Below are 20,334 nucleotides of genomic sequence, written 5' to 3' on the forward strand. Positions count from 1 at the left end.
ACGGGTTTTAAAGACACCCCCGCTCCTTGGCTGCCGCCCTCCCGGTGCCCCGGACACCACCGTTACCGGTAGTTCAACCGGCCGTGTTGGCGGCTGCGGGCCGGCAGGCGGAACCGGGGCGGGTCTCTCTCCTCCGGCCCCCTCATCGCCCGTAAGGGCTTCTGGCCTCCAGACCCGAGCTTCGCGGGGCGGGGGAACTACCGCAGGGCTGCCTGCCGGGGCATGGCGGCGGCGGCGGATGGCGTCACTTCCTGCCCGGCGCGCTGAGGCCACTTCCTGTCGGCACTCCATGCCGGTGCCGGGCCGGGGCTCCGCGGCCTGCCGGCGCTGAGGGAGCCGGGCCCGCCGAGGATGGCCAGCCTGGCCGCCCAGGACTCCTACCTGCAGGCCTTGGCGAGGAAGGTCGGCGTGCAGCACTCCCCGGAGTCGCGGAAGAGGAAATTTGGTAATGGAGATGCGGAGTTTCGGCTTCTGTCTCTCCCGGTGCGTGGGGGTGTGGGCTGGGGACAGGCCTACCGCGGGGTGCTTGGCCTGGAGCAATGCGATGTGCCGCTTTTTAAGAAAAAATAATTTCTTCTGAAATGCGGGGCTTCTGAGCACTTCTGTACACGTGGTGATTGGACGTGGGAGAACTGTGGAATTTCTGAAGACTGAGATGTGGCGTTGCAATGCTGGAACTTAAGCCTTCAGTGGTAACTGAGTGTTGTGAAGTGGGGATGTAGTGTTGTCCTGTTTTGTCATAGAATAGAATCACCTAGGTTGAAAGGGACCTTTGAGATCCTTGAGTCCAACTATCAACCTAACACTGACAAAACCACCGCTAAACCACATCTCTCAGTGCCACGTCTACCTGTGTCTTAAACTCCTCCAGGGATGGTGATTCAACCACTTCCCTGGGCAGCCTGTTCCAATGTTTAATAACCCTTTTGGCGAAGAAACTTTTCCTAATATCCAATCTAAACGTCCCCTGGTGCAACTTGAGGCCATTTCTTGTCCAATTGCTTGTTACCTGGGAGAAGGGACTGACCCCCCCACCTCACTACAACCTCCTTTCAGGGAGTTGTAGAGAGAGTTGTTTGTGTAATTTGTCTTTTGTCTTCTAGTGTCTAAACCAGGCCAGTCTGAGGATGCCGGTGGGCCACCCAAGAAAAAGAAGAGGAAGAAACCCAGGAAGCAAGCTGAGAAGATAAATGCTTCTTCAGTCAAACAGGTGGTCTCTAACACCAATAAACCTACTCCAGGACAGAAAGCAGCGCCTCAAGCCAGCAAATCATCTCCACAGGGTGTTGCACAGAGCAGCAATGAGAGTTTGGTTACAGGTAAGAATACCAGTGTTGCCGTGGTCTGGTTAAAGCGCCCTGAGCTGAGGTGGCTGCTCTTCACTTTCTTCACATGTGTATAGTCTGGAAAACCTTTAAGAAGTCCAACTGCATTGAAAATATCTTTGCTTATTCTGTGTGCCCTAAAAGCTTTTTCATATGTACATACATTTGTAACGCCACCACTGGGTGGCTCTCTGGAAATAGCACTTAGCCTGAATCACAGACTTTATCACATCACTGAATCACATCACTTTATCTGGGTAACTTCTGGGAATTGTTGTGTGGATGCAATCTCTGTCATGCCAGGCCGGCTTTCCATTGTGAATCTGAAAAGCCTGATCACAAAGAAGAGATGTCCTTGTCGTCCCACAAGCTTGGTACTTGTCTTCAGGCTTGTTAGGCAGCCACAGGGCGTGCCAGGCTACTCTGGCTGGCAGTGTTGAATGATAATATGGATAGAAAAGGGGGAATTTTAAAGAAACCAATGAAATAGAAACTCTTGGTTTCTTTAGAATGGCTCTTCTATTCACAGCATCTAAAGAGTTCTCAGAGCTTTTTCTGTAGCCGTAGAAAGTTCTGTTTACCTAGTGCTCTCTTTTCAGTGTCTTTATTTTCTTCTTCTTGTTTTCAGGGAACAAAAGTGAGCTGGGTTCCCCTTCTTTTTCTGCAATTAATCTCTTGCGTCAGAGACTACATGAGAAGATTAAAAAAGCATCTGGACAAGTACGAGAACTCCTAATGCTTACCGTGTGTGTTTATGCAATATAAGTTCTCCCTAGCCTCCCAGGGGATGTGAGGACACGACTATGATCTGACAAGGCTCAGGGTCTGAGCTAATTCCACCTCCTAAGGAAGTGTCTGTAGGTATTGCTGGGAGACCTGTGTATGTTCGGTGGTCTGGAAAAATGTGTGAGAAGAGGTAGGGCTTGGCCTGGAGGAGAGCGTGGCTCTGGGGGGGCGTAGGAAAGAGAATAGCACTAAGAGCCTGGAAGAGAACATAGGTGCGGGGTGTTGAGAGAGAGGAAAGGGTTTGAAATGCCTTTGCTGTGTTTAGTATCTCTAAAAACTGAGCCTGTGGCTTCTTAAGTAGTGTGTTTCCTAGGAGAAGTTTCAAATCAGGAACTTGAGGACATCCCACTTTTAATTCTGCTTTATCCCTTTAAGGCTCCTGACTCATGTCCCCCCTCCTTTTTAGGATGATGCCAAAGAATTGTCGCCTGCAGTCCTAGAGAAGAGGCAGCGAAGGAAGTATGAGAGAGAGAGAAAGAAGCGCCGAAGGAAGGAGTTGAAGATGAAGGTGAAAATGGAGAAGAAAGAAACTGAGGAGGTACCAGTAGAGCCAGAAAGCAAAAAGGAGCAGAGCACAGCTGAGGTTGTCTTTAACAGGGTTGAAGTCCATGAAGAGAATGAGTTAAACAAGATCCAGAAGAAGAAAGAGAAGAGGAAAGCGGTGAAAGGCAATATCACTCCCCTGACGGGCAAAAACTACAAGCAGCTGCTGAGCAGGCTGGAGACCAGGAAGAATAAGCTGGAGGAGCTCAAGGATAAGGACCAGAAGAAAGCCGAGGAGCTGGAGAACAAGATGAAATGGACAAATGTTCTCTATAAGGCAGAAGGTGTGAAGATTCGTGATGATGAGGAGCGTCTGAAAGAAGCTCTGAAGCGTAAGGAGAAGCGTAAAGCTCAACGCCAAAGGCAGTGGGAGAAGCGTACAGAAAGAGTGGTGGAAAAGATGCAACAGCGTCAGGAAAAGCGTCGCAAGAACATTCAGAAGAAGAAGAAGGACAGGATAGAGAAGAAGAAAGCCAGGGCCCGGAAGAAAGGCCGGGTTCTGCCAGAGGACTTGAAAAAAGCTGGTTTAAAGTGAAAGCAACACAGCTGGTCCCTGCGGGTTCTGCCTGGGGGGGATCCGTGGGGAGCTGTGGGAGCATCTGGGCTAGTGCTGCCGGGGCGGAGGCAGCACCTGAGGAAGCCCACCTGCGGGGCAGTAACTGCTGCGGCCTCCCAACTTATAACAACAAAAAGCCTGCTGTATGTTTGTTAATTAAATTTCCCATCCCAAAGAAAAACCTTCTGGTTGATTTATTGTAATAATTATTATTTTATAGAATCACAGAATGGTTTGGGTGGGAAGGGACCTTAAAGAGCATCTAGTTGCAACCCCCTGCCCTGGGCAGGGACACCTCCCACCAGCCCAGGTTGCTCCAAGCCCCGTCCAACCTGGCCTTGAACCCCTCCAGGGATGGGGCAGCCACAGCTTCTCTGGGCACCCTGGGCCAGGGGCTCACCGCCCTCATTGTGATACATTTCTTCCTTAGATCTAGCCTGAATCTCCCCTCTTTTTGTTTAGAACCATTACCACTCGTCCTAGCATTACGCTCCCTGATCCAGAGTCCTTCCCCAGCTTTCCTGGAGCCCCTTTAGGGACTGGAAGGTCTCCCCGGAGCCTTCTCTTCTCCAGGCTGAACCCACAGCAGAGGGGCTCCAGCCCTCCCAGCATCTCTGGGGCCTCCCCTGGCCCCGCTCCAACAGCTCCGTGTCCCTCTGCTGTTGGTGCCCCGGGGCTGGAGGCAGCGCTGCAGGGGGCGCTCCCCAGAGGGGCGCAATCCCCGCCGTTGCGCTGCAAAGGCTGCAGCCGGGGGGGGGGGGGGGGGGGGGGGGGGCGTGGCGCACCTAGGCCCCGCCCCCCCGCGCTGCCATGGCGACGTCACACCCCCTCGTCGGTTGCTGCGCGGCGGGCGCGCGGCTGAGGTGAGCGCGGCCCGGGCCCACCTCGGCTGCCCTGAGGGGACGCGGGGGCGCCGGTAAATCGTCACGTACCTATTTTTTAAATTACCCGAACGCTTCGCCTGCGGTAGCGTTAGCGGAGAGTGGGAGCCACGCGGTAGGCGCGCAGTGTCGCCCTCCGGGAGGAGAACTTTGCCGAACTGAAACGTTTCGTCTCCCCTTGGCCCCCGGCTCGTAAACTGCAGTTCTGCTGGGACCGGGCCTGGGCGGCATGCGGCGGGCGGGGGCTGTGCGCCTCCTTCCCAGAGGGAAAGTCTACAAACAGATCTCTGAGGATGAGGTAAAAGAAAAAAAAAAAACACAAAAAAACAACGAGTAAAAGCCAAATGAGTTAATTTTGTTGGTCAGCTGTTTGCTGGTTGTTAAAGTGGTGACCTGAAACCAGAGGTCAGTTGCAACCTTTCTGGTTTTTGTTTGTTTTACTAGAAAATAATTGTGTGATCTTCAGCATATGCTTTCCAATACATCTGTGGGTGTTCCTGTGTCTTTATTGTGTATCGGGATATATTAACTGAAAGCAGAATGATTATAATTACAACCCAGTAGTAGAAAATAACTTAGGCGTAATAAGCCAGATTCAGGCATTTCTCCCTCTGCTGTTGACTTTCCTTGTAACCATAAGCAAGGCACAAAGTCCTGTTCTCTTCAATTTTCCTTTCTGAGGAAAGGGATTTTTTTTTTCTCACTTTGAAAACAGCCTTGGATGAAAATTGTTATGCACTTGCCAAGCAGTGTTCGTTATTTTATCTTTCTCTTCTGCCGCCTTTCCCCAGCAGTTTCTCTCAATTATTTTCTTATTATTCTCTGTTCAGTATGTTGGAAACAATTCTAACCATTTTGATTACGGTTCTTTGAAGGTTCGTTTAGTGCGCTCTTTGGATGAAGTAAGGAACAAGACTAGGTTTTCTACAAAGAGTGAAAGGCTCGCTTTGGTTAGGGATTCAGAAATTTCTACTGATGCCGAGCTACTACCATGTTACCAGCAGAGGCGGGTTGAAAGAACTCCCTACAGTGACTCCACAGAAAAGCCACCACTGTACAGGTAGAGAACAGAAGCGTAAAACCTCAATTATATGTTCATGACTATAGCTATGAAGTTGTAAGATTTGAACTGGGAGCTAGACACTCCTGAATTCTTGGTCAGAGCACTGATTTGTAATAGACCGTCTCCTTGCCAGATGTAAATTGAGCATAATGAGGTGCGGCCTGTTAAAGTGCAGATTAACAAGCCAATATTTGCAATGGCATGCATATTGTATGGCTTTTCTTTTTATGTCTTTTTTTATTCAACGCAATCTAGATATAAGCCCATTCCGATACATGTTTTTGACCTATATTTTAAACTATGTTAATGGTTTACATGGTGATACAGTAACGATTATGTAATGAGCAAGAAAAGAAATTAGTGTGTCCATCCTTTTCACTCTAACACTTCTGCTGGATGACAACACCATTATTCTCGCTTCTCCCAAGTAGAAACACAGTGCCCAGCAGATGGGAAGAGCAGCGGGCAGATAGAGGTGAACTCCGCATTTCTTGCTAGTTCTGATTTAACACTTCATAGAGTTTTATACCTTTTAGAGATAATATGTGTGTCTTTGTAGTTTACATGTATTTAATCTAGCATTTATTTCTTTTGTGCCATCATAACAGATTTGAGGTTGTGATCAACCCAGGCTAGATAATTACTCAGTTCAATTCGTTTCAGAAGTAGCAACATTGATTCTTTGAATCATATTCTTTGAAGTTAGAATGATCCTTATGTTCACTTAAATGTTACGTTTTGTTAATTAAATTGAATATCATATCCATTGCAAGTCTCTCCTCTTTCCTATTTAGTACAAATCAAAGCTTTATTCTCTTTGGGTTTCAGAGAAGCCACAACATTTCAAAAGGCTTGGAAAGGTGTAGATGTAAATGCAGCTGAGGAAGTCAGAGCCCTACCTGATTTTGTTGGTAAAAATTATTTCCTTTAATGTCCAATATTTTAATTTGCATTCTTAGGAGCCACCATTCTTATAATGGTTTTAGCTGACCAAGGTATGAGATCAAGCGCAGAAGTGACCTGACACATTTTTGATGATTTGTAGGTAATTTTGAAGTTGAAGAGTCTACGCATAGAAAAAATGGTTGTAAAATTGGCAATCAATCACAGTTCGTGTTTAGATGGTAAATTCCAGTTACGATGTAAGCAGATCTCATTCTTGGAAGTTGCAATTTTTTGCATCATACTTGAACTTAATTCATAGCTTCCAAGCTTTTATCCTTCTGAAAATCACAAATTACTAAAATCAAAGGAAATTTTAAAATATGCTTTACTATTTTTAACCTACATTTGCATAGGTTTCCTTTCCCCAGGAAAGCTGTCGTGCACTGTAATAACCGCACAAACTGCAGGGGTCAGAGTGTGGATTTAGTGATTCATTGTGCATGCGTTATGTATTCTGCAGCAACAGTTCCAAGCTACATCATCCTCATTTCTTTCGTGGCAGTTCCTGAGGAAACAAGCAGTAATATCTTGGAATGCCTGTCAGAACACCGGCGAGGCCGTCACGATGAAGCACTAACCACAATGTATCGTGAGCTTGCCTGCATTGCCAGGGTAAGGCTGGATTTTGTAATCCAGGTAGCCTAGAGTGCTATATTAAGGTCAGGGCCTAATACTCAAAAGATCAGACTGACCTCTGTACCTTTTTAGGAGCTGGAGCCCTTTGTTTTGGAGCCTGGAAAATTCCTTCTGACAAAACTGATGGAATCTGATAGAAAAATTGAACTTCTATTTAAAAAGATTGAGTTCGATGCTACTCTGGAAGGTTTCTTGATTGAAGTAAGGCAGCCCATGCCATTGTCTCATCTTCAGTTATTTGTACCTGGCCTGCATAACATAGCTTCTGATGTCTTGCTGTAGTTTTAAGATATAAATGCTTATTTGGTTTTGGGGTGGGGTTTTTTTTGTTTGTTTGTGGGTCTTTTTGACATTACTTTTCAGTGAGATTGAGAGTAAATCCTTCTTGCAGGATTTGAAAGAACTGTGGAACGTCATCCATCAGGAATCCTTGACCAGAAGGAACTGGATTAGGGAAATGGATGAATCCTTAAAAAAGGTTGAATGGAGTCGAGCTGATAAAGTGAGCTGCAGTTTTAATAGGTGTTAATTAAGCATAAGATTATTATTTGCTCGTAATGCTGGATGCAGAGCAAAGAGAGGCTAGTTTCCACAGGAGTCAAAGAGGTCTGCCAGGATTTCTGTTGTGTAGGTGATTACTGTCTTTTCCAGTTACAAGGTGTTTGTTTCTTCCATAATTACCTATAATAAAGACACAAAGAATATGTGATCTGCTTTTATTCTCCTGCAGGGTTATTTAGGTCAAACTGTCAACAGATCTAGTGTTATTTTGTTGGGACATACCTATTCTGCAGCTGAGAACGTGCACAGATGTGCCTTAGCTAATTTTAGTTTGGCTAGGCTGCGTATCCATAGCAGAGATGCTGCAGTTATGTAGGGTTCAGCCTGACCTGTAAAAGTCATTGGACATCACAGTAAATGTTTGGGTGAATAAATGGATAGTCCGTAAGAAAGTCCTTGCTGCTTTGTCCTTGTAGGCAAACAAAAGCTGAAGCTGTCTGTTATACCTGTGTCAGTTTGTCCTCTCTTTGTAACGTCCAACAGCATCACCAGTAACTTCTCCCTTTGATTAGTTATGAATACACCAGAGATGAACACACTTGCTTAAATTTTGTGTCTGCTTAAAACAACCACTGGTGGATTCACTGCAGATATCTGAAAGGAAATTGTTTTGATTTTTAAATTCAGATTGCAGCCTGAGGAGCCCTCTATTATCATTAAAGAGAAATCAGTCGAGTAGTAACCAAACGGAATATTTTAGTTACTATTTTTATGAATGATTAAAAATTCAGTATTTAAGATAGGTATTTTAAAATTAATTTCTCAATCTGTCTATCAGCCAGTTGAATTTATTGTAATGGAAAAAAATTGTCTTCTTCATATCGTTGCTTAACTTGGGAAACTGGCGTTTGAGTTATACAGATTTATTTTTTTTCTGTATTCTTTTATTGCACAGATAACAGATGTACTGAGGAAGTATACTGTGAAACTGGAGGGAATTTCCTTCTTCTTGTCAGCTGACGTTTACAGGCTCATGAATGATGAGGCCATGGTAAATCTTTTATTTTGAGAGTCTGTTTTACCTGTGAGAAGATCGCAATCTGAATATTCCCAGAATGTCTTTTTTTCCAAATGTAATTCATTATTTCTACCTATCAATCACTGCAATATAGGAGAGTTTTCTGTTTTGCAGAGTGTTATTTATCACTTGTATTCCTTTTCTCTTGTTTTACATAGAACAGACAATTATTTTTTTTGCATGTTATATGCTGCTTTTATTCCTGGTTTTATTTTTTTTTAATATGCAGCTGATTAACAGAGCACTGTTGGCTAATCAGAGGGCAATTGCCAAGCTGTTCTTTAATCTAATGAAATCAGAGATGAAGAGGGAATTATCACATCGATTGAGATGGCAAGATAGAGTCAAGGACTGGAAGCTCATACATAAGAACTCTTTAGTTCACGCTTTCAGGTCAGAAATTTTACAATTATAATTTGGAGTATGAATAACACAAAGTGACTAGTGTTCACTTGTGTTTTCTATAAGCAGTAATATTTCATAATTTTTCTGTTATGAAACCAAAAATGCTAAAAGAACTTAGCATTCATTTTTTACCTGGTATGTATAAAATGTAGTTTGTATTTGTATTTCAAATATGAAATTTTCCCAAACATATATTTATTTCAGTGTATTCTTCCATCCTACAGAGAATTTATGGCAAATGAAGAAATACAGAATCCCCCAACTGTGAAAACAGAAATGGAAAATATGATAACAGAACAGATTTTACTTAGTGAAAGGAGACTGGAGTTTCTGCAGCACCTTGGGTATGACAAAAGAGAGAACAAGAACAAAGGAAAACAGAATTCTTTCTAGAGTTAAGAGGGACTTGACTACAAAATACACTTTGCTCCCTTTCAGTGTGCGATTGTACAATGTAGCAATAAGGTAGGGCCTAAACTTCTTTTAATGGAAAAGATGCATTCTTGGTTTTCAACGCACCATTACACTAAACAGGGGGTGATCAAGGGCTAGAAATGCAGGAACAGAACAGTGAATCATACTAACATTTGAAACGTGGTAGGAAGGGGCAGACAAGGATGGGTAGGTAAGTAAAAATTAGTGATCTGGTCAAGGGATCATTTCTGTGTGGGAGTTTAATTTGTATAGTAAATTAAGAAAGGAGTCTTGTTAGAAATCTAACACTGCTATGTTTGAATGTCCATCCTGACAACAAGACGATGGTTTGTGTGCAATGCATTATGATATTTACAGTTTTTCTTTTACCATCTATGTATCAACAAGATAAATTACAGCTAGTTCCTTGTCAGTAAACAGCGGCCTTGAAAAACAGCAGTCATCTTGTTTTATTTTCATTGCCGACATGACTGTAAATAAAATAAAGCACAGTAGTATGGTTACTTTGATTCATAATTTTATCCTTTAAGAAGTGACTGCATTATATTTGAAGATATCTGACTCTTGTTTCCTATTTTGGTAGTGATTTGTTGCCTCCAACACACACGAAAGCTGACATAAATGAATGGTACAGATCTTTGGTGAATTTAAACAAAAGTATAGGTAAGATGGGAAATCAGAAAAACAATCTGGAATTCAAGCAATTCTTTCTTCCTTTTTTTTTCCGTGCAGTAATGAGCCAGAGGGTTGCTTTGAAAGTGTATGTTTGCTGTATTCTGTGTTCCATGTGTTTCCATGTACCTTCTAAGTCGCTTTGAGCACCGATACAATCAAAATAAGCTGTCTATTGCATCACCTCCCTTTTGCCAGCGCAAGCATTTTTGCATGGTGAGATAAGTCAGGAGGTGACTTGGTTAGAATTCATCTGGGGAAAATAGAAGGTTAACTTTAAATCAGATCATTTCTCAATCATACAAAAATACTCCTTTTTATCTCTTGGAGAACGAGAGGGGAAGTATTTCAGATGCTTCCTTTCTCTGAGTCCTGTAGTGTGCCTTCCCCCTGTGTGTCTATCTTCTGTTTCTCCAGAGCACATCCTCTCTTAATGTTAGCAGCCTGTATAGTATCAAGGTAGTTGCTAGCAATTGTAAGTAAGTCACTACTTGTAAGCATAATGATAAAAGGATTTGTATTAAAACATCTTATTTTATTGGTTGGTAGTGTGAAGACACTACTGGGAGGTATCATCTGTGCTGAGACTCATGCATGTGCTGAGACAGAGGTCCTCTGTCGTGTTTCCATTTCACACTGCGCTTACAACGGCCTGTTCTTCCATATCCTTCAGATACCCACAATGTGCAGTGCATGATCAAAATACACACCCAGTATGAGAGGGGCCTGGAAAAATGTTTGGCAGAAATGCAGTTATGCATGGTTAGTATCACAGCTTTGCGAAATCTTGGAAGGATTGTCGGTAACTGTATAGAATGTGTTGTCACAGTAATATGGGTTTGAGGATCCACCAAACATTGAGATAAGGAATGAAATTACTTTTTAACCTTTGTCTTATTCTGTTAGAAAACTTATTGTCCATTTTGCTTCATAGTAGGGTGTGGTATTTGTACCTGAAATGTGTAAAAGCAGTAAGAAATACCAGTAATGAAAGGAGTACTGTCCCACATTTAGGTAGACAACTCGGGGTCAGAACCCTCAGCCTTTGTGATGAATCTGTCTTATTTTGGGAAAGAAATTCCACCTCCCTGCTTCAGTTTCTTCCTTTGTGTCCAAATAGAATTGTATTGCTTACTCACAGAATGTGAGATCTAGGAGGCTGAATTTTTCTCTATCCGTTCACAAGAAAAGAAGAAACCCTAAGTTTAGCTATACTCTCTAAAAGCCACACAGCGATTTATGTTATGTTATGTTCCTGTCAATAACTTTGCATTCTTCTCATTTAGAATAACCTGTTGAACTTTTGCACAAAAAAAGAAGCTGAAGAAATTGTGAGTTCTGAGTTACTTCAGTTGACTGAGAAACTAAAAAGTCAGTTTGAAGAAGAACTGGAGCATATGGATGTACGTTTATTACATCTGGTTGTATTACTCGTGGGAGTAGTGTGTTCTTCCTGCATACTCCCTGAGATGCCATATGCATCTTAGGCTATTGGTGTCATGTTAGAAAGAGGTCCATAGTGTGACTGGACAAATTCCCCACAAATGAAAGAAGTTTGGTGTGATTCAAGGAGTAATTGTTTGGAGTAACAAGGAGTAACAGTTCCTAATTGTTTGGTTTATATTTATAATAGGTTGTCAGGGATGAATTAGGTATAGCTCATCCTGTCTGGAGGCAGAGGGATAGATTTAAATGATCTCCCAAATTTCTTTCAATCCTATCTTTTATGATTCCATACATGAAAATGACTGGTCAGTTGTTCCTAAAACGATAGATCGCCATAATTCAGGGCAGATGCAGAACGTAGTAATTCTGTGCTTCACAGTACCAGAAGAATAAATGAAAGTTTTTATATCTCAGCTTCTAGAATAAAAATCCGCATTCTTATCCAGCTTACTTGGACTATTTTTTCCTCTCTAAATATAAGAGAGTGTGTTGAATACTGATATTGTACTTCCAGACAGCCTTTTATCATGTCATATGTCCCCTTACGCGTTCATTTCACCTTCCAGCAAACGGTTTATTAATAACTGTTTCACTTATATGTATTTCTTTAGAGAGACTTTGAGGAGCTGGCTAAACACAATGAGCAGAATTGTGAAGACTTGGGCAGCTATTTTCTGGAGGTGATGGGTCTCTGGGATGTCCATCAACTCAAACTGTCCCAGCAGGAAGGTGAACTTCAGAAGAAATTAGATGAATGCAGATGGAAACAGCATAATTTAATACAGGTATAAACATAAAATTTAGGATGTGGTGTGATGTAAAGAAAGGGCTTCTTAATGGAGAGAACACTCTGGAATTCGAAATAACCTGGTATAAAATTTAAATGTATTCTTTGGCATTCATACTGGAATTTCTACAGGGTAGTTTCATCCTGTCAGGTGCATTTTTTGCGAACTGCTTGATTGACACTTAATGAGCATTCATATCTTATTCTTGATATGGCAATGGTGATAAAGATTATATTTTCTGTATTAAGTGTCTGCAAGTTTTTATTACTCATAAGATACCGTGCAGGTATAGAATCTTGTTTGTATGTCAAGTTCTCATATTATGGATCTATCATGCAACTTGGGGTGTCAATGTCAAAGATGTTGTTAATTATCTATGAAAGATCTTCATAATAGACAAGTTTTGGTAAGGTAGCTTCCTTTTTTGATGTAGAATATATGTACATAGTTAAATCATTTGTTTTCTAAATAGTTATGGAGCATTTTATTAATTACTAAATCATTTTTACTGGTTTCTCTTTATATGGCCTTAGGTGATGGAAGACAATCTGGCTAAAATTTTGGATGAAATGAGAACAGCGAGCTCTGAAGAAAAGCTGAATAAATATTTGGAGAATGCACTTTGTTCTTTAGATGACATTAGAGCTAGGTATGAGATTTGTACTGCAAAATTAGCAAGTAAAGCATATTTGAATGTTGCTTGTACTACTTAGGTCTTGTTTATGCTGTAGTGTAAAGGTGTGGAAAAACACTGCTTGATACTTTATGTAAGAAAGTAAAATAAAATTTCCATATTGAGCATATATATATATAAATATATATATATATAAAATACACACATTTTAGAAGTAGAACTAAGGAAGACCAAGGAATACTGGTATCATTTTAAAAAGATACCAGATAAGTATTATTATGTAGTATAACATGTCACCCATGCCAATAGTATAATTATTTTCAGAAGGAAAAAGTAGTAGTTCAGATTCTTGAATCTCAGGAATCAGAAAGCACACCACCTGTGCTCCCAGATTTGATCCCTTTCAAAGTTGCAAGGACTAGAAGTTACTAATAACTTTGAGATAGCCAAAGATTATATTTTGGTAATCTTTCTATTGCGTTTCCCATGATCAAGCATTTGCATCTTTAAAAATGACATCAAAATTGGCACATACCACTCTCAGCTGAAGATTGTAGCAGAAGGTTTGAGGATTAAATAGTGAGAGAGGAAGCAGTTATATTTTCACACCCAGCAGGTCTTTTCTGTCTGTCTGATTGGAGGGACAGTGGAAGAGTGGTGTTGACCTGAGAGTCAGAGGCACACACCTCGTGCTGTAACTGTGTTTAGAGCTATTGATTCAGTAGCCTTTATAGTCATTAGGAGAGATTTAAAAGAAAACACAAAGGTAATGCACCTTTTATGTGAGTGAAAATACTGAAAGCATGAAAGATCTGAAATACTTAATTGTGAATATTTCTTAACTTCTGTGCATTTATGTATTTGTAATGATCTAATCTCTACTAACAAGCCAGGATGTGATTGTATTCAGGCTAAACAGATATAGTGCAATGTTTAGCCTAAAGGTTTTATGAGATTGGTCAAAAAGCTAAATTTGGATTTAAAGACACTGTAGTCATATTTGATTTTATTTCTATATATATTTGAGTCTCTTAAACAGTGACCTTAAATTTGACAGGTATGAGACATTCAACCAAGTTCTAATGGATAAACTTATGGCTTACCCAGAAGCTATTTTGCAGAAATTGATTTCCTATAGTATATCCATCAGCCAATATTTTAACGTAAAGGAAATCTTCAAACAGGTATAAAGAGAACAAACAACTTCTGGTTTAAAATGGTGTATTAATTTTTCATTTTTGGGAAAATTTACATTAGCTTTAGAATTTAGATTATATAAACTAAAGCATTATTTTAGCCATAGGACTGAAGTACTTTTGGTAGAAATAGAGAGGAGGAAACACAAAACCTTTCTCTGTCCCACAGTTTTAACTCTGTCCTTGTTACAAACAGCATTTCAGCAAATTCCCATGCCTTTTAAACAGAAAAATGCAAAGTAACAAAATTACATTAATCAATTTGAGTGTTATAGCTCCTTTAGAAAGTGATCCATTCAAGACTATCGTATCTTATTGAAACATATATTTTGAGAAGGAATATTAATTTATTCTAAGCAAGCAAATCCTTATTTTCAAATTGTATGTGGTTTTTGGTTGTTCTTTTTCTTCTAGAACTTGCAAGGAGAGATAGAATTCACATTTCAAGATCAAGGTAATACCTCAATGGTACAAACAGGTATTTTTGCTTGTTTTGTTTTTCAATCTGTATTTCTTTGGATTGTGACCAGTAAAACTCTGCTTTAACTGGAAAGAACTAGTTAAGGCTTCAGAAGCTGAACATCTGGTGGAGCAGCAAGCTGAGAGCATTGTGCAAGAAAATGAAGGAAAGCAAAAGATGGATAGTCATCAACAAGAAAATGAAGAAACAAACACAGCTGAGAATGAGGAGATCTTTGCTCAGGAAGCTGAAGAAACAGAGGAAAAAAAATATCGGGAGAGTATTCCTCATGAAAGGGAAGGAACTGAGCAACCAGGACAGGGGGTAAGCTTTACACAGGTAAGTGAACAAGACAATAAATTGGAAGGTGAAAGAATTCTTGCACAAAATAATGATGCGTAGGAGATCTTCTTTTTGCTGAGGTTAAGTCTAAATTCCTTAAAGTACATTAGATTTAGTTTGTACACAAAGTATGCAGGAATCTATTGTTTTCATTTATTTCTGGACTATTAGAGCTTTAAATCCTTTTTATGGGGAAATGGAGTGTATAAAACAGTTTAGAACAATTCCTTATGCACTGATTTTGCCCTTGTAAAAACATTTTCCATATATTTTTTTTTTAAATACCTTTCTTTCTTTCTTTCATTCATCATAGCGTTCTTAACCCATGGTGAATGATTTAAGCTGTATTTTTATCTAAGTATTAGTTTTTCAGGTCTTTAGTTACATGAATTTATTACCATACAAAAAACTTCTTAAAACTTTAATGACTCTGCCTATTGAGAGTTGCAAGCGTGTTCTCTGTATGGATGTTGTTCAAATTGAGAACCAGAACACTATTCTTAATATCATTAGGGTTCCTACAGTAGCTTGTGCACTGTTGATTCTATGCTTATAGCTTTAAAGATAACAGATGATGATTTCCAGTTGTTTCCTAGGCTGTGTTTGACAGCAGCAAGGCAGAAAGCCCTGAAATTGATGTTGAGACCTTCTCCACTTCTAGTGGAAACACTTACACAGTTCTTGGAGTTAAAGAGACAGAAAAGACTGACATCCAGGAGACTTATTTTACAAAATATGAAAAAAAGGAATCGCTTCCTATGTACCTGAAATATGTATTTATCAAAGAAAACGTGTTTGTAGAGCTGAAGAAACGGTTAGTAGAAAACAGTTTACGTTCTTCATTTCCCTTTAGGTAATAGTCAAATTTCAGCTGTTTGGAAGAAATATTAGACTAAAGATGCAAAAATTATCTAATTATTTTGATGTTATTCTTCCTTTTAAAATGATAAAAATAAGAGAATATTTTTATATTGCTTTTCATCCATGGCTCTCAAAGTACCACACAAGCATTTACCTCTTACAGAACATTTATATTTTACAGATAATTATTTAGTGACAAAACATGTTACAGAAAGGCAAGTAATGTGCCCAAATTCTCTGCAGAACCGTGAAGGTAAAATGCCTGGTATTCAGTAGTATGCAGCCAGCTTAAAAATTCTACTAGTATTGTGCAAATGGTAATGAAATTGTATCTTCCTATAGTCCTAAGTTAAATTCTTAGAATTAATATATTTAATAAATTCAAATTTATTACTTACTGTTCCTCAATGTAATATTAATTTTTTAATCATAGAATTCGCCTCTGCTTTTTTGAGCACTTGGAGAAATGGTTTCCAGAGTCCTTATCCAACTCCTGTGCCATTGTAGCTGCCAAGAAAGAAGAGCTGAATTCAGAACTTCAGCTGCGTCTCCACTTGCATCAACAAAGGCAGGAGGACATAGAGATAAAGATCTACAACGTTAGAGCTGGTACCGACTTTTTTTTTTACTCTGAGCGTTACACATCTTCATTTAGAGATGATCATAAGTGGACCAAAATCTGTTTCAGCATTAGTTGTCTCAGTAGTAGAGGACAATAAGAAGCAGTTGAGACTCTACTAATTCCTAGTATAATACATTACGCATATATTTTAAAAAGATGTTTGTTTTCTATAGCTCATACTGGTTTCTGTGTTGTTATGTTAGGAAAATATCCAGCAGTGCCTTGATCGGTGACTTGACTGTAAAAGATATAGAACATTCACTTTCCACTGCAAATATTTGTGAATGCTCATTCAGCTTGAAATTATTTAACAAGAGTTTGCAATGTACAAAACATAATTTTTAAAGTGTTGCAGAAAAAGAATTAGCAAGTGTTGGAAGAGACAAAATGCAAGGGCTTGGCTTCTGAATACAGGAGAGGAAGGATTTAGCTGTATGAAATATTATGGAGCAGATACAGATTGGCCACTAATCAGAACTCTTTTTTTTTTGTATGAGAAATGACAGGTTTTTCTGGTGGAAAAAAATTATTTAAGACAGGTTTGTTGGTCTTTAACATATAAACGAAAAAATTCTCTTTTGGGAGAACAGGAAAATAATTTTTCAATTCCACCTTTTCCTGCAAAGAGGGCAAGTGCCTTTTCTGGCAATTTTCTTGAGGTTGATTGGCTAGTTCTTGATTTATCCAGCTATCATTCCAGAAGGGAGACCAAAAATTATATCATTTTTTTTTCCACAAAAATAGGGAGAAGTGTATTTTCCATTTAAAAAAACCTCCTTTACCTTTGCTTTTCTTACAAGACTAAGAACAGGGAGATAATAGAGGCGTCATCAGTGACCAAAAATAAAGGAAAAAGAGGGCTTAGAGCAAACAACAGACATCTGTGACATGAGTGGATTAGGAGCTACCAGGGATATATGTCAAACACAGGAGAAAAGTCAAAGAAACAGAACCAGATTTTTTTTTTTTTCTAATGTTTTAGCCACTCTGAGATCTGGCTTGGTTTGTTTTACCACTGCTTCTGATAATAGGTTGGCTGGTGGTCATGATAGTCTACAGTCAACAGGGAATAATGACCATATGGTAAAATTTCTTTTCTTATCAGCGGAACTGTTGCTTCACAAAGAGCGTCTAGAGTGCCACTGCGCTGGGGTGGTGGAAGCTCTGAAAAAGGAGAGAGCTGATTTTCTCAAATTTTGTGATGGGCAAAATAACATCATCAAAAACTTACATTCACGAATATGTGACATGGAATCTGTCTTCCTCAGTGCTCCTATGACTGAGAAGTAAGTGTGCTACAGGTGTTGCTGGCTGCGAATTCCCATAGTTAAATACTGCTGATTGCTCTCTGTCTGTGGATTGGATTCTGAATCTGGTTTATGTCATTACTATTCAATGATGACTGCTTCATGAAACTTAAAAAATGTAAAGAATTTTTGTTTCCTTTATCTTTCCCTGAAGAAATTAAAATCACTACTGAATGGATGATAATCTTAATATATTTTCAAAGTGCTGGCAGTCTTAAAGTAGAAAAGATGTTTCGTCTGTTTAGATTTTATCCAGTTTACTGAACCTGCACAGTAATAGCAATTGACTAACTGGTTTTGAAAGATCCTCTTCAATAGCTTCAACTGATGGCTGATATCTTCTGAGCATTCATCCCAACAGTCGCAGTTCAGTCAGTTGCTTTCAGAACACTAAAATACTCTCGAGTTCTCAGATTTCGTTCATGTCTTTACAGCCATCAGTCTCTGAATCGTAACATATGTGCTTCTTCCTATATGTTTTCCCAATCTTTTTATTGTTTGCTGTTAGGTTAGTTTCTTTCAGCAGCAATCTGCACTCAGAGCTACATAATCATCTGGAAATGATCCATGTTTCCCTGAGGAGTTACCGGAACTATTTGGAGGAAGCTTTAGGAAAATTAAGGGATTCAAACGTGGATTTTCTCAGAGCTTGCAGGTATAGAGATTTCATTGGAGGGCTGTCTATAAATAGTTAACTGTTTCTGGGCTTCAGTGTTTGTTGCATAGGCAGAACGGTAAAATTAAAGTTTATTTTGTTGTTCATCTAGTTTGCTATTTAAAAAAAAAATAAATTCTTAAGCCACAATTATTAAATTGTTTTCATCACATTTGTGTTGATATCTATGTTTTAGAGCTGCTTAGCTAAAACAGTCTTTGAGAAAAGGAAGACTCATAGCCAATTGCTTTTACTTTGTTTGTTGATTTCAGATTATTTTTGGAGGGAGGTAACTTTTCTCCTGAGGAGGTAAAGTCTTTCAGCAAGTGTCTTCAGGAAGAAAGTAAGCGTATTGACTCTTTTGAGAGTTTAATCAAGACAGATTTGGAGAAAATGGAATCAAGCTGCTTGGAGCAGGTGTGCAGAGTTTTATTCTTTCAAATTATGTATTATATTGGCATACTTGGTGTCGTTTACAATCAACCTGCTCCCAGATTGTGACTGTAAGGCTGTTCTGTATGGCAATTACATGATGGAAAAAATAAGTAGAAATGGTGAGTTCTATTATTTAAGTTTTAAAAAGTGAAAATCAATTAGTACTGTTTCTTGTTTCTGGCATTCTTAAAGGCTACTGAACTTATCAACCAGTCTGAAGCAAAGTTCGGTTATCTCTTCATGAATCGAGTCTTTATGGAGAAGGTCCGACGATTTTTGACAAACCTACAAGTGCAAATCAAATCAGAGGTACAAACAGAAACATCAGAACTTTGTTTAAATGAATTATAATAATTTCTCTTTTATTCAATTGAAGAGATTTTTGTCTGAATTTGGAGTGGATAAACGTTAAGTGACTTTTTATATTCATTCAAAACCTGCTTTCTGTCATTATCAGCTTAAAACTATGTTTTTACTACTGCTGCAGCTATGCTGGAACACTGTGGTCTTGCAGCATGTTGAGTACATACACCTGAATATACCAGCATTTTTGTGTGGTGCAGTAAAGGACATGAGGTGTTGCTTTTGTGAATTATTGTTTTCAGCTTCTTTGAGTACCAGTGATTGAGTGCTTTTACCAGCAAGTCTAGTGGTTTCAAAGTGGAGCCTCTGAAAATTCCTTGATTGAGATTTCACTTCACCAATATCTGCTTTTGATTTAGGTAGCAAAATCCAATTTGCAGGCAGGGACATTAAACTCTTATCTGGAGAAGCTCCATCAGAAGATAGATGCTTGTGCTCATCCTACTGCGGTTAAAGAAGTAAGTTCTAATCAACACAAAGTAGTATTTAATTTGACTTGGTATTTATTTGACTCACTGTGCGTGTTTGTGTAATGTATAAACTAGTAATTTTCAGGCAGACTTATGTTTATACATATCTGGGGAGTGGGCGGAAAGAAGTACCCTGCCACAGAATTTTTGCTCAGGAAGGTCCTGTAGCTGTTTTCCTGTTTGCCAAAGAAAAACCTCAGCCTCTATACATCCGTGTAAATAAAATGGTGACAGAACAGAATCAAGTGATGTTGTATGCAATAGTCAGCATATTTGAAAAGTCTGAAATAGCTAGCTTAGTAAATACCATCTACATTATCATATCTTTCAGGCTTTGACATCTGAAGAGTGGTATGATTTTGCCAAAGAAGTGTTGAAAGAACTGAAAAAGAGGAGCCAGTATCTTGACTGCTTGCTAGTAAAAGCAATGAGGCCTCACGATAATGTAAGATAGCACTTAAATTCTCTGTATTTTATTTATGTGTATATGTTTTTTAAAGTTTTTTTCAGAATCTGTGCTTTGAATTTTTGAATAAAGATGCTGCATTATGCCAAGCTGTCCAAGACATTGTAACAGTAGGTCAGCTTTTTCAAGAGGCTGAGTAAATCAGTCAGCACTGAGTTTACTAAATGTTAAAGATGCGCAGGATCGCAATGAGTTGTGATGCTCAGTCCTTTGCAAGAGTTGATTTTCAAGGTGCAGCACTATTCATAGGTACATATTTCTTGGGTTTCTTTAAATAATTTAAAAAAACCCAAACAAATGTGTCCTGAGGAGATTTATTTTTTTCAAGTGTTGTTGTTTTGTTGTTGTTTTTTTTCCTTCCTTGTCTGGAAAGTCTGTCTTTATTTTGTGCATCTTTTTTTTAAGGGTATATACTTAAATACTGCTTATAATAATTATGAGAATCCACTCGTAACTACTTTTA

The 20,334-nt window shown here is 39.4% G+C and overlaps 2 protein-coding genes across 8 annotated transcripts in view; both read left to right on the plus strand.

Annotated features, from left to right (window-relative positions):
* The first annotated feature begins 35 nt into the window (after positions 1-35).
* On the plus strand, positions 36-3,391 carry SURF6 (surfeit 6). Its single transcript, XM_074609309.1, has 4 exons — positions 36-445; positions 1,104-1,319; positions 1,954-2,045; positions 2,518-3,391. Exons 1-4 carry the CDS (start codon positions 352-354, stop codon positions 3,187-3,189), a joined length of 1,074 nt encoding a protein of 357 aa, XP_074465410.1. The 5' UTR covers positions 36-351; the 3' UTR covers positions 3,190-3,391.
* A 657-nt stretch (positions 3,392-4,048) lies between these two features.
* The window catches only part of CCDC180 (coiled-coil domain containing 180), a 29,026-nt gene continuing 12,740 nt past the window's right edge, over positions 4,049-20,334 (plus strand). For 3 of the 7 annotated variants that reach the window (XM_074609024.1, XM_074609021.1, XM_074609027.1), the window contains exons 1-25: positions 4,049-4,389; positions 4,967-5,151; positions 5,983-6,065; positions 6,602-6,711; positions 6,808-6,936; positions 7,127-7,237; positions 8,192-8,287; positions 8,544-8,707; positions 8,944-9,063; positions 9,738-9,817; positions 10,500-10,588; positions 11,113-11,229; positions 11,884-12,057; positions 12,594-12,709; positions 13,752-13,878; positions 14,305-14,344; positions 14,445-14,689; positions 15,289-15,506; positions 15,987-16,162; positions 17,281-17,461; positions 17,991-18,137; positions 18,410-18,554; positions 18,765-18,881; positions 19,295-19,393; positions 19,737-19,850. In XM_074609024.1, the coding sequence (XP_074465125.1) occupies positions 4,321-4,389; positions 4,967-5,151; positions 5,983-6,065; positions 6,602-6,711; positions 6,808-6,936; positions 7,127-7,237; positions 8,192-8,287; positions 8,544-8,707; positions 8,944-9,063; positions 9,738-9,817; positions 10,500-10,588; positions 11,113-11,229; positions 11,884-12,057; positions 12,594-12,709; positions 13,752-13,878; positions 14,305-14,344; positions 14,445-14,689; positions 15,289-15,506; positions 15,987-16,162; positions 17,281-17,461; positions 17,991-18,137; positions 18,410-18,554; positions 18,765-18,881; positions 19,295-19,393; positions 19,737-19,850 (3,252 nt within the window). In that variant the 5' untranslated portion in view covers positions 4,049-4,320. Of the gene's footprint in view, positions 4,390-4,966; positions 5,152-5,982; positions 6,066-6,559; positions 6,712-6,807; positions 6,937-7,126; positions 7,238-8,191; positions 8,370-8,543; positions 8,708-8,943; positions 9,064-9,737; positions 9,818-10,499; positions 10,589-11,112; positions 11,230-11,883; positions 12,058-12,593; positions 12,710-13,751; positions 13,879-14,304; positions 14,345-14,444; positions 14,690-15,288; positions 15,507-15,986; positions 16,163-17,280; positions 17,462-17,990; positions 18,138-18,409; positions 18,555-18,764; positions 18,882-19,294; positions 19,394-19,736; positions 19,851-20,334 lie in introns of those variants that run through there. The other 4 variants (XM_074609022.1, XM_074609026.1, XM_074609025.1 and 1 more) reach the window with 4 other exon arrangements.

The sequence above is a fragment of the Larus michahellis genome, chromosome 15 (assembly GCF_964199755.1).
Source record: "Larus michahellis chromosome 15, bLarMic1.1, whole genome shotgun sequence".
NCBI classification, from domain to species: domain Eukaryota; kingdom Metazoa; phylum Chordata; class Aves; order Charadriiformes; family Laridae; genus Larus; species Larus michahellis.

Bases quoted from the DNA above. Each gene is read 5' to 3' on its own strand.
- SURF6 (XM_074609309.1), top strand. From the start codon at position 352: ATGGCCAGCCTGGCCGCCCAGGACTCCTACCTGCAGGCCTTGGCGAGG. The intron at 446-1,103 runs GTAATGGAGATG...TTTGTCTTCTAG, and splicing joins GTCGCGGAAGAGGAAATTTG to TGTCTAAACCAGGCCAGTCT. The intron at 2,046-2,517 runs GTACGAGAACTC...CCTCCTTTTTAG, and splicing joins TTAAAAAAGCATCTGGACAA to GATGATGCCAAAGAATTGTC.